Here is a 12,088-nt window from a genome sequence, read left to right on the forward strand (position 1 = left end):
GGCTGGCGCTGTCAAAAAAGTCGAAAGTGACAGATGAGTTTCGTTAAGTTTTGTCGTTGGCAACAGGGTTACCAGGTTGAAATTCAACCAAAGTATTAAAAATCTTAATTCAAAAAAATTAAAACATCTAAAAATCTAACAACATTCGAAAAATCTCTTAAAAAATCTAAAAATTTAACAACAGTATAAAAAAACTAAAAATCTAAAAATCTAAAAAAATCTAAAAAATTGAAAGTTTTAAAATCTAAAAAACTTAACATCTAAAAATCTAAAAATAATTTAATCTGAAAGTCTTAAAATCTATAGATATATGTCATATATGTCAATTTTTATGTACAACGGTAAAAAACACGATTAAAAACCATTTCTGATCATTTTTTTTTTCATTTTAATGCAAATTTTTTTTGACAAGGCAACACTTTTTCGATGGATCAACTATGGTCTCCTTGGAACGATCTGTCAAGTAGGAGCTTTTCTGTCAAGAAGGACCGGGAGGTTAATTTTTCAAAATTGATTTAAAAATCCATTTTAAACTCTTTGTGGTCGTACAAAGGGTCATTGTACTCAGAAAAATAAGCTTTATCGTTGTAAACAATAATATCAGCAATCTAAGCTTTATTTTAGGACCCAATAACCCAGGAATCTAGAGTTTTTTTTTAAAAAAGGTCCAATAAATACATAATTTTACTATTTGCTTTTCGAGTGTTTTTGAAACCGCCTTAAAGGTTAGTATGCAGATCGGAAGGAAAGGGGTCAAGAAACAGCTTTACGAACAGCAGAACAAAGGAGAGGGAGCGATTTCTTGGGGCTTTTCTTGATCCTCTCTGACTTGCTTAAAGCAAGAGTGTTTTGAACACTCAAAAAGCAAAAAGGAAGCGTTCTTTTATTACGTAACGCAATTGGGGGGGAGGGAGGGGGGTCAGAGGCCATGTATGGAGCGTACCATACAACATTTTACAAATTCGTATGGAAATTTTGTTACGAGGGGGGGGGGAGGGGGTCTAAAAATCCGCTTTTTTGCGTTACGTAATAAAAGAACGCTCCCAAAATAAAATAAAATTTAGTTTGTTGGACTTTAAAAAAACTCGAGAAAATTTAATGTTCCAAAACTCAGTATCCAGATTTTTAAGCGAAGATGGCGTTCGGATGGTGAACGCCCGAAATGTCAAAATCATGCAGTGGTACCAACATTACGAAAAAAGTGTGCCATGGCATGACAGCCATACTTTTTTTTCTAATGTTGGTGCTACTGCGCGATTTTGACAATTCGGGCGTTCACAATTCGAACGCCATCTTCGCTTAAAAACCTGGATAGAAGATGTAAACAACAAGGGGCAGGAAACTCCTTTCTTGACTTTTTTTTGATAAGGTCCTATAAACAAATGTAAACATTGAGTGTATCCCGCTTACTCCGATGGACTTTGACATAAGGTGTGAAAGGGATACACTCAATGTTTACATTTGTTTATAGGACCTTATCAAAAAAAAGTCAAGCTTTGAACTTTACCTATTATATTAATAAGTATACTAACTTTCGCTATTATATTAATACTTTCCCACCCTGAATATATACACCTTTAATAGAAATGTCATAACTGATGTATAGAAAAGTCAGATTTTTATTGTTGTTTTTGTTTACCGTCGACCGTCGTCGGTCGACCGTTGCCGCTTGCTGGTCTCACAAGCCAGGTTCCCATCCGATTCCCACCCAGGCTCTTCACGCCGAGAACGGGATGTGGCCAACTTTAAGCTCTGTTCCAAGTATCTAACAGGAAATACTCGCATATCGTTCAAACTCGCCAACTGGAAGCTTTAACTTTGCCATCTCCGGAGTACATGCGATTGCCGGAAGATGGATTCCGTTGTAGCTGGTTCTGTCCAGAACGGCATGACGGAATTTCTGCCAGCCGTTCCTCGAACGGCTATAATTCCAGTGCCAAAGGAACAGCCTCATGAGCGCAACAGTAGTAGGAGGAGAAGGAGGGTGACATTTTCTGAAGTGTTGTCATGCCACTGCAAGTGCCTGTCTGACGGTGGAAATTCCGACAATCGAGCCTGGTCGGGCACAGCGGCTAGCTCTAGCCAAACAAACGTGGCAAGCTGATGTGTCAAGAGTCCCTACCGAAGATGTTACACCAGACACGGTCAATTTGGAGATGGATGTTGAAGCCAGTCAACGTGCCCTGACATCTAAGGCAAACGAGCACGATAATGTGTTGAGGTCAAGGTTGAGGTCCAAATCAGGTCCACAAATATCGCGGCAGAAAATCTAGCCTAGACGAAACATCTCCCAACCCGCCCCTCGAACGGTCTTTGATTATAAAATTGTTTTATTATTCAATTGTGCTTGAAAATAAAGAATCGGCTTTGAACCTCGAGCTGGCCTGAAGCCGTCTACCATGGCCAATTCGTTCTCTTCATGGCCGGTTTGTCTCTCTGCTCTTCGCCACGAATTCCTGATGCTTCCTGGCCACCTTCCTCCCCCTTCAATTACGGTAAATCTCGCAGACGTCGGTTTGGCGGGAGTTCCAGGATGCTCAGTTTACTGAAAGCGGTTGCTGCTGTGGCCATGTCCTCGTGCACTTTCTCTTTGCGATGACTGATCAACGGATTCCTAAAAGATCCGGACAAGTTCCGTGAGAAGAAATATAAACCTATTTCAATCAGCTGATAAATGAAAACAACAACAATCCGCTTGCACTGTCAAAATCAAGGTGCTTCAAGTGTTGGTGAGAACTCATGGTTGACATTTCGTTAATATATTAAAAAGTATATTAAAACTTCGTTATTCTACCAAAATGTTCTTAATATTTTTGAAGTTTCCTCCCCCTTGGTAAACAAACCGAAAAGAGATCTGGGGTAGGAGAAAGAAAGAGATAACAAAATTTTTGCGTCTCACATTTTTTGACGCTTTGCAGGGCTGAATCAACAACAGTAGGGGCCCAGCTGTAAAACAGAAATATAAAGTCTAAATTCAGCTGCAAATCAGCTGTAAAAGCGCATTTCCACCAATGGAGTACCCGACGCGATTGGTAGTGAACAATGTATTTCTTATGGAGCGAACTGTCAAACTACCACTTGTATCGGGTATTCCATTTCCAAACCATTTCAGCTGTTATTAATTGCAGGTAAAGCGCTGTTCGTGCTGAACAATTCGACGCCAACATTTCAAAAAGCATCATGTACAAACCATGCGTTTTGAGAAAAACGCATTTGAATGTTGAGCATCCATTTTCAATTCCCGTTTTAATATAAAAGCAAAATAAGATGTTCTAATAATAACAAACGATGAAAAACGTTGCTTTTATTGATACTTGATCATCCAAATTCAATAAAACATCATTTCCGTAATTTTATTTGAGTAAAACAAACATAACTCCTTTTGAAATCACCAACGTCTATATCACCCTGCTGTCATTGAGGGGGATGCTTTGTTATGATTCGTTTTTCTTCGCCGAATGTACATGGCGCTTTGTTCATGTTGCTTTTTTTTCGTCACGAGGTTCATGTAGTCTTTTGTTTGACAGGTTGACAGGGCTATATAAACAGGGACTGCTGATGGCAGAGATTTTGTTTATGTTACTTTATTTAAAATCATGATTAAACAGACTTTACTGAAGTAACTTTTGCTCATTTTTGGTGGAGAGGTAGCTTATTAGGAGTACTTTCAGAATATGCAATAACCCAGAAAGTGTCAAAATGTACATGATGCCTTTTGAAATGTTACCGTCGAATTACAACTTTTAGTGCTGATTGGTTACTTGAGTAGTTTCGGTTTTGACAGCTTTTGCCGAAACCTGAGTGAAATTCGACAAACCTTGATTAATCCATGAACCTTGGCGACTGTGTCAATTCTTTCGTTAAAAACACAAGCAACTTTATTCTGCTCGGGATCATCAACCGATTTTGACGTTTCGCGCTTTTGTATACAAAATCTTGCTGGGTTTCGCGAGTTTTGGTGGCGCGCCGGAGTGATTTCTGTTTAACTTTTCAAATTAATCAGTAAAATTCAAGTGTAAATCCGCGCTAGTTGCCTGAAACAGCTGTAATTCAAATACGTCGACAATGTCGTTCAACTTTGGCAACCCGACCGCAGCCGGTGGCCTCGGATCGACGAGCACTCCGGCCAAACGTAAGTGCAATCTTTTTGGGTTATGTTTCGGATTGTTTGTTTTGATCGTTCTGGTGTGGAAATACACAAATATCCCAATTTTGTAATTTTGAAATTTTACTGTAGAATTTGAATTTTAAATACAATATTTATAAAATATAGCACTGTTTGAAAATATTCAATAGCACAAAATATCAATCTATAATCATTTTTTATAAATGCCGCTCAGCGAAGTAACGTCCGTCCCGGACTTTCCTGGGCCTCGATCTCCTTCGAGTAGTTCCGCGACTGGCTTCGAGCCCTCCGACTACTCTGTCTTCTAGCCTGTTCAATGTCTGCCTGGTTGTCGATGCTCTGGAATCCTTTCCTAAAAAGTCGAGATTTTTTGTTGAATAAAATAATGTGTAATAATTAAAACATTTTAAATTGGGTACCTCTTATAGCACATGTAGGCAAATACTCCCAGCATGAAGAGCACCAGGACGGATGTAATGGTGACCGTGATGTAGATGTAAAACATCTGAATTTTGTAAGACAGCATGTCCGAACTGGTCGGAGATTTACTGCGCCACATGTCTGATAGAAGGAAAACAAAACGATTAGTTTAGTTTGGTTAAGAATTCATTCGATTACACTTACCGGTGAGATAATTTGAATCCTCGTTAACGTCCAACGATTCCGGTTCGGGAGGGGCCACCGTCGTGGTGGTACTGGTCGTGGAGAGGGCGGTCGTTGGGATGTACGAGAACGAAAAGGCTGACCGAGTTGGCGGTCCGGGAAATACTATCTGACCTTTGTCGGCAAGAAAACGGGCCGATTTGATAAACATGGCTTTTAAAGTAGAGAAACAAATAGAAAATTAGGATTGATTCCTTTTACATTTGCACAACACGATTTAGGCACTTGCTCTAACTTGGGGATTTACCAATTAAAAACACTCCTTCACCCCTCGTCGAAATTCACAATGTTCCATCACAGCAAAGTGTAGTAACAAAAGCACAGATTTGATGATTTGGTTTAGAAACAAACTGGCAGCTGCAGTAATCCTTTAATCACACAGCTAATTAACAGCGGATTTTGCGTAGAACCGCCTCAAATCCGAATCGATCCCCGTCCTGCCAAAATGAACCTTGGACACATATCACTGCTTTCTTGGGAGAGTCTTCCTCTTAGAGAATCGTAGTTCTGCCCCGGAGACCGACCGACCGACCGTGCCAACAACGACTGACGACTGACCGTTCCCCAGGTTTGGCCAACGAACGGATTGTGTGTGTTTTTCGCGGGTTTCGCTTTGAGGCGCTGATTTTAATTCAATTAGGGTCACCGCGACTGCAGTCTGTGGGTAATGTGCGGCGCACGAGTTTCCGCCGTGGCAGCCGCAGTGCACCAAGTTTCCTGTGGCCATATGGGGACAGGTGTGGGACACCGCGAGGACGACGGCTACGATTTGGGAAATGGGGCACGACTATTGATTTTGGCAAAGCGAGACCTCGCGGGCTTGGACGGGGGAATTGATCGATACTTTGCTTCGTCGGCGGTTTGTTTGCTTTGCTTTGACGGGATTATGAAACAACTAATCCGACATTCTCGGAAAACTAATCGTCTCTAACATAATTTTGTACGGTTTTGGCAATTTATTTTTAGACTTTGATGTTTTTCTTCTTTTTAATTCTGAAATGATTTTGAGTTATTTAAAAAAGGATAATTCTTACCACTGTTTTTCACTAAATACTGCTAAACATAACAACGTCCGATAGGTAAATGTGCAAGTAGTGGCCAACAAAACAGAACAAAACCAGCCAGAACATGCACTCCTATAATCGAATTACGAACTCACTTGTAAGGCGACTCCCTTGCCCATCGGTCAATTTGTGCTGCCATGTGGTCAGCAACGCAAGCACAATGAAATCACGCTGTGCACGTGAGTCCGTTCGTTCTACCGCTTGACTTATCGAGTTCTGTTTTGCTCTCCCATTTTTTTCCCCAGCCGCCTTTGGAAACTTCTCCTTCGGAGGTCAGACGGCGACCCCGGCGTTCGGCAGTACCGCGACCGTGACCAGTTCCGCTCCGTCGCTGTTTGGTGGCCAGGTCAACACTACGACCAACACGGGATTCGGGGGTTTCGGAGGAGCGACTACGGCTCCGGTAGCGGCCAGTACGTCGGCGTTTAACTTTGGAACCAACACGGCTCCCACTGCCGCGCCGGCGTTCGGATTCGGTGGCGGTACGGCGACGGCAGCGGGAGCGTTCGGTACGACGGCGACGACGAGCGCACCGGCTTTTGGAGGATTTGGTGGTTTTGGTACCACCACGACGAGTTCGGCTCCGTCACTGTTCGGACAGACGAATACCAACACGAGCTCGGCTTTCGGCGGATTTGGATCGAGCTTTGGTACGGGTGCCTTTGGTCAAACGCAGCAGCAGCAGCCGCAGAACACCGGGTTGTCATTTGGACAGCAACCTTTTGGTCAACAGCAGCAGCAGCAGCAGCAGCAACAGCAGCAAGCACCGGTTCCAACGCCGGAAGAAGCGTTCGCGCAGTCCATCTTCAATGTGTCGATCTTTGGAGATGAACGCGACACGGTCATTGCCAAGTGGAACTACTTGCAGGCCATGCTGGGAACCGGGAAGGCGTTCTACTCGCAGTCGAACGCACCCGTGGACATTACACCGAACAATTATCTGTGCCGGTTCAAAACCATGGGTTACACGAAGCTACCGGGCAAGGAAAACAAGGCCGGACTGGTTGGGCTAACGACGAACAAATCCGCTGGCCAGTTGAAGGACCAACAGCAACAATTCATAACCAGTTTGAATCAAATCTTTGGCAACAAACCGAACATTTTGATCAACGTGGAAAGCATCAAATCCGTTGGAGATAACAAATGTCAGATCATAATCTACGTGGAGGAGAAGTCGGTCACTTCCAACGAAACCAAACGCATCCTTGCGACGGAAGTGGCCAGCTACCTCAACCAGCCGAACCCCAAACAGCAAGCGGGAACGCTGGGAGTGGAATCGATAGTGGCGCTGGTTCTACCAGAAGAAGACCAACTTAAAGAATACCTGGAAAACCCACCAAAAGGAATCGACCCACGCATGTGGCAGCAGGCCAAAATCGACAATCCCGATCCGAAGCGCTTTATCCCGGTGCCGATGATCGGCTTCCAAGAGCTCAAGTGGCGCATCAAGTGCCAGGAGAACGAAACCGACCTGCACGTGGGCTATCTGGCCAAGGTAGAGAAAGAAATCGAACAGCTCAAGCAGCGCCACACCAACACAACCGCCAAAATCATGGAACATCGGCGCAAGTTTGCCGAGCTGAGCCACCGCATACTGAAGGTGATTGTGAAGCAGGAGAGCACGCGCAAGATGGGACTGGCGCTGTCTCCGGAGGAGGAGCAGATTCGCAGCAAGCTGGAGAACATGCACGCGCTGGTTTCCACGCCCACCCAGTTCAAGGGCAAGCTGAGCGAGCTGCTGTCGCAGATGCGAATGCAGCGCAACCAGTGGGCCCACGCCGGCGGCATCAACGAGTACACGCTGGATAAGGGTAAGACTGATTGAGATCGGGTTAACAAACAACTTTGTTTTTTTTTTTTTAAGTTTTATCTGAGGGGTTCCACCGAAGTTGCGCTGGTAATTCCAATCCCAAATGTTCTGAAGTCCATAAAACCTGAAGACTATAAACCAATCAACATGTCGCCATTGTACGAGAAGGTCTTTGAGACGATCGTGAAGGAACAACTGACCGCGTTCATTGAGCGAACAGGGTGCGCTGCTGAAAGAACAATCTGGTTTTCGAAAACATCATTCCTGCGAGTCGGTTCTGAATCTACCGTTGCTGAAGTGGACCTACGACACCATTGACCGGACTAAATTGATAAGTGTTCTGAGGAAAAGCGGGACTCGAGGAACGGTATTGAAATGGTTCAGCGATGACCTGGAAATACGGTAGTAGGCCACGAGCTACAACAGTGTGGTCTCATCAGAAACAGCTGTAGATTTTGGAGTACCAAACCAAACTCTACCAGGCAACGAGATGCGAGAAATAATTTCAGCAATGGATGCCCCAACCCATAGGATTGCAAAATTGCTCGTCGAGGAATTCTAGAGTATCGATGTCTCTGTGCTCTCTTATGCTAACTAGATAGGAAAACCAGCAAGCTTAGTACAAGAGAGCACAGAGGCATCGGTATGCCGAAACCCTTCCTGAGCCGTTCAGTCATCAGTTCGCAGGTATTTACTAATAAGCTTCTTGAGACGGAACCGATAGCTGAGAATGAAATAATGGTTTCCTTCGACGTCAAAGCATTATCTTCAAGCATACCGGTAAACAACGCAATTGGATCTTTACGGAAATGGCGCACGACACGTGGGCGAACCATGGAGACAGTAATCGATCCAGTACATGAAATAAGCCACATTATGCATTAAACAGAGCTACTTCCAGTTCAGGGATTGCATCTACCAACAAAAGTTTAGAGCTTCGATGTGTACCCACTAGCACCGTTCTTGAGTGACATATACACGAGCTACATACCAAAAACCTATTTCCAGAATGTTGGTGGAGATACGTAAATGATGTATTTTGAATAATCAAACGGGGTTCACTAACTTCGGTACTAGACAACATAACTAGTGCACGCAGAAGCATCAAGTTCACTTACAAAATGAATGTTGAGGGAAAGTTACCTTTGTTAGACATCCTGATCCTAAGAGAACCCATCTTCGTTTACCTTTGAGATCTACAGGAAATCAACGAACACCAGAAGAACAATTTTCGCCATGTCAAACCATTCTTTAAAACAGAAAATGAAAGCATATCATTACTTGATACACAGGATGACAATTTTACCCCTCAGCGAAGGAGGAAAACATAAGGTATTGGAGTACATATTTGAAACAGCAAGAATCAACGGTAACAGAGTCACGGAACTCGCTTTTTTACAAAGGTTACAAACTGTACAGCAAGTATTTAGATTCTGCAAAGATGATGAGCAAAATAAACTCTTAAATCTTCCATGTTACAGTGAGTTGTATGTGGTTAACATTTAAAAAATACGTCGAGGAGGTGACCCTTAACCCCTTCCCGCCCAGAGCAAAATCGAGATTTTTTACGTTTTTCTACATTACTCGTAACTGGATCGACCAAATTAGATGAAATTTTATTGGTTAAAAGTTAACATTCTATATAAACTTATGCAGGTCGAACCAGGTAAAACAAAAATGCATGGTTCCAGAGATAGAGGGTTAATAACCGTGAATACCTGTTTGGCGTTCAAAGATCTTCTGCAGCAAAACTCAAAAATGCTTTGATTCAAGAATTTTTTTAATTATTTTTTTCTAATTTAGTTGTTTGTAATTTTGGTCATGCCTGTAACATAACCACTTTTACCTTTTTCCACTTTTCTCAGATTCCTCCGAAGAGATGAAGAGCTTCCTGACGATGCAGCAGAAGGCGATGGCCTTCCTGGTGGAGACGGTCAACAAAGATCTCAAGGACCTGAAGATAATTTCGGATGGAATGGGTCGCTTGATACAGCAGGGTTAAGGTAGGACACACAAACCAATTTTTATTCTGTTGTTCAAATTCTTACATTTCACCACACTCGAGATAAAGCCACCTTGTGATCGTGTGCAAAGCGAAAAAAAGATTCTTGTGCTGTTTGTCGATAGAAAGTGTGAGAACGTCCCTCTAACCCAGAATGATGGCGCTGTACGGTTGGGAATCGACGATCGGATGTCCGGGCATGGTGTACCGCGGCGAAATGTAGTACGTCGTTTTCTCCATTTCGACGAAGCGATTCTGGGGCCAACCGTACATTCCTGGTGAAAAGAGTAACGTATCAATTTTAAAGACCTTACTCAAGTCCGACTCGATACCTACCCGAACTCACCGGAGGAACCTTCGGGATGTAATTGGTGCTCTTATCGCTGGCCGTGTCTACAGTCTCAACCTTCTTAGCTTCCCCTTCCTCGTCTTCCTCCTCGTCGTCCGTCTTTTCGTACGTACTTTTCGACTTCTGCAGACACTTTAGCGCGTGCGAGTTGGTCACCTTCTTCCGGCCACACCGGCACGTATCCAAAAGAGTTTTAAACATCTGGCGCGATACGAAAAACGACTCTCCATGGCCGTCGTATTCGTGCATGTTGATCTTCTCGCTGCGCTGCTGATGCAGTTCCTTCAGCCGTTGGTTGTTCTTCTTCAAATCGAAATATTCGGTCATCTTAGGCTGGTTGATAAAGCCCCACTTCTTCTGATACTCTTGGCGCACCTTGCTCTCCAACTCGATCTGTTCGCGACTGAAATTATCCCGCGTCAATAAAAAATACATCAAACGACACTTTTTTAAATTCTTACATTTTTCCATCCCGAACGACGGGCTCCATGCTCGGATGGACCCGCTCCACCGGTTGACGTTCCGCCGCTTTCTTCGGTCCCATTGTACCAATTCTTAGGGAGTAAGTCAAACAAAGCAATTATCTCTCACTTGAGACGGCGTCCACCTGATAAAGATGAATAATTGGATCTCTCGAGAATAAGATGACTGATGTACCTGCTCTCACACCCACCTGTCTTCCGCACAATGAGAATATTTGCTCAATGAAAAGACGGCCCTTTGATGAAAGAAAAGGATTCCGCACCCCTTGGGAGAGAATGTCCTGTCCGAGCAAAACAATGGAGACCACCCAACCCACTCAACCGAAGTATGCAAATATATTTTATTTGAATTTTCCACTCGAGCGGACGTTAATGAATAGAGTCCGGTCTCGCACGCTTGATTCGAACTGCTGAACTGAAAGAAAGGATAACACACAGTCGGGGTTTTCTGGTTGGGGAGTGAAGAAATGGTTAGGAATGTGCTGGAAACACATCATCGATCCAGCGGGAGACCGTTGTCGTTGCGTTATTTTTGGTGTGGGAGTCGTGTTTGAGTCGTTTCCTGGGGAGCGGTTCTGGGAATAATTGTTCTACTGGATATTTGATCGGTGAAATAAATGATAGACATTTTCTGTGCGGCCGGCAGCGAAATTATGGCAAAGTATTGGGTGGGATTGGATCAATGAAAATAAGATGATGTCACATTTTTTGTTTGTTCAAAATTTTTGAGAAAAAGGCCTAAGGTGTTAAAAAAGACTCACAAAAAATGCAGGGTGGTCTGTCCCTCCTAAAAAAAATATAAAAATCATCTGCTAAAACTGTTTTTTAATCTGGTCTAAACGTCAACATTTTTAAAACCGATGAAAATCGATTCTCCAGACAATTTTACATGAAAGTTTCCATATCTATCATTGTCCCAAGTTCAATCCTTGTGAAGATACAGCGATTTTAAAAATAAAAATGTTTAAAAAACAGGGGGTTTGGCATTTGGACAGCCTTGATTTTTCACTCTCGTAAATATTTTTACCGAAAAGCTCGTTCAATTTCCGATAAGTTTGTCTTTGACCACTTTTTGATACGATGCAACGGCTTCGAGATACAGTTATTTTTAAATTACGAAATACAAAAATATTTAAAACACTTACGCCCTTCTCAAATGTCATTTTCGAGTGCAACTGGCTCTATATGCACAAAACTGTCTTATATAGGCCTAAGATAACATCTCTACAAAGTTTCATTGACATCGCTGAAACGTATTGCTTCTTCCAACAATGATCCCTGTAATATTGAAGGTGTAATATTCCTTTTTAATGCTTTTTAATTACCTCAATTAAGACAAAAAAACACTGGAATAGTGGTGAATTTACACATTTTGAGAGGTAACATTTGTTTTTTTTTTTCAAAAAGCAATTTTCGGTCAAAATGTTATTGCAAGCTAGCTCCCAAACTGACAGGAATTGTACTGGCATTTTCGACAAAATTAGTTTAAATTTTCCCCTTCACAACCCTTTTTTCTGTCTGTGTATTTTTTTCCGAAAGCCCGTCTAATTTCCTACAAGTTTGTTATGGCCACTTTTTGATACGATGCAACG

General features: G+C 42.8%; 3 protein-coding genes across 3 annotated transcripts; 1 reads left to right on the top strand and 2 right to left on the bottom strand.

Moving 5' to 3' along the window:
- The first annotated feature begins 3,938 nt into the window (after positions 1-3,938).
- LOC120422853 (probable nucleoporin Nup54) lies at positions 3,939-9,768 on the top strand. The gene is made up of 3 exons (XM_039586402.2): positions 3,939-4,132; positions 6,099-7,664; positions 9,529-9,768. Exons 1-3 carry the CDS (start codon positions 4,066-4,068, stop codon positions 9,663-9,665), a joined length of 1,770 nt encoding a protein of 589 aa, XP_039442336.1. The 5' UTR covers positions 3,939-4,065; the 3' UTR covers positions 9,666-9,768.
- On the bottom strand, positions 4,207-5,354 carry LOC120422856 (uncharacterized). Its single transcript, XM_039586404.2, has 4 exons — positions 5,037-5,354; positions 4,751-4,942; positions 4,546-4,687; positions 4,207-4,478 (listed from the first exon to the last, which is right to left on the bottom strand). Exons 2-4 carry the CDS (start codon positions 4,938-4,940, stop codon positions 4,337-4,339), a joined length of 474 nt encoding a protein of 157 aa, XP_039442338.1. The 5' UTR covers positions 4,941-4,942; positions 5,037-5,354; the 3' UTR covers positions 4,207-4,336.
- Positions 9,769-9,793: 25 nt separating the features above from the next.
- On the bottom strand, positions 9,794-10,927 carry LOC120422855 (uncharacterized). Its single transcript, XM_039586403.2, has 4 exons — positions 10,688-10,927; positions 10,476-10,621; positions 10,002-10,417; positions 9,794-9,940 (listed from the first exon to the last, which is right to left on the bottom strand). The coding sequence occupies exons 2-4, from the start codon at positions 10,556-10,558 to the stop codon at positions 9,810-9,812; spliced, it is 630 nt and encodes a 209-aa protein (XP_039442337.1). The 5' UTR covers positions 10,559-10,621; positions 10,688-10,927; the 3' UTR covers positions 9,794-9,809.
- Between the last annotated feature and the right edge of the window lie 1,161 nt (positions 10,928-12,088).

Source organism: Culex pipiens, chromosome 3, assembly GCF_016801865.2.
Source record: "Culex pipiens pallens isolate TS chromosome 3, TS_CPP_V2, whole genome shotgun sequence".
Classification (NCBI taxonomy): domain Eukaryota; kingdom Metazoa; phylum Arthropoda; class Insecta; order Diptera; family Culicidae; genus Culex; species Culex pipiens.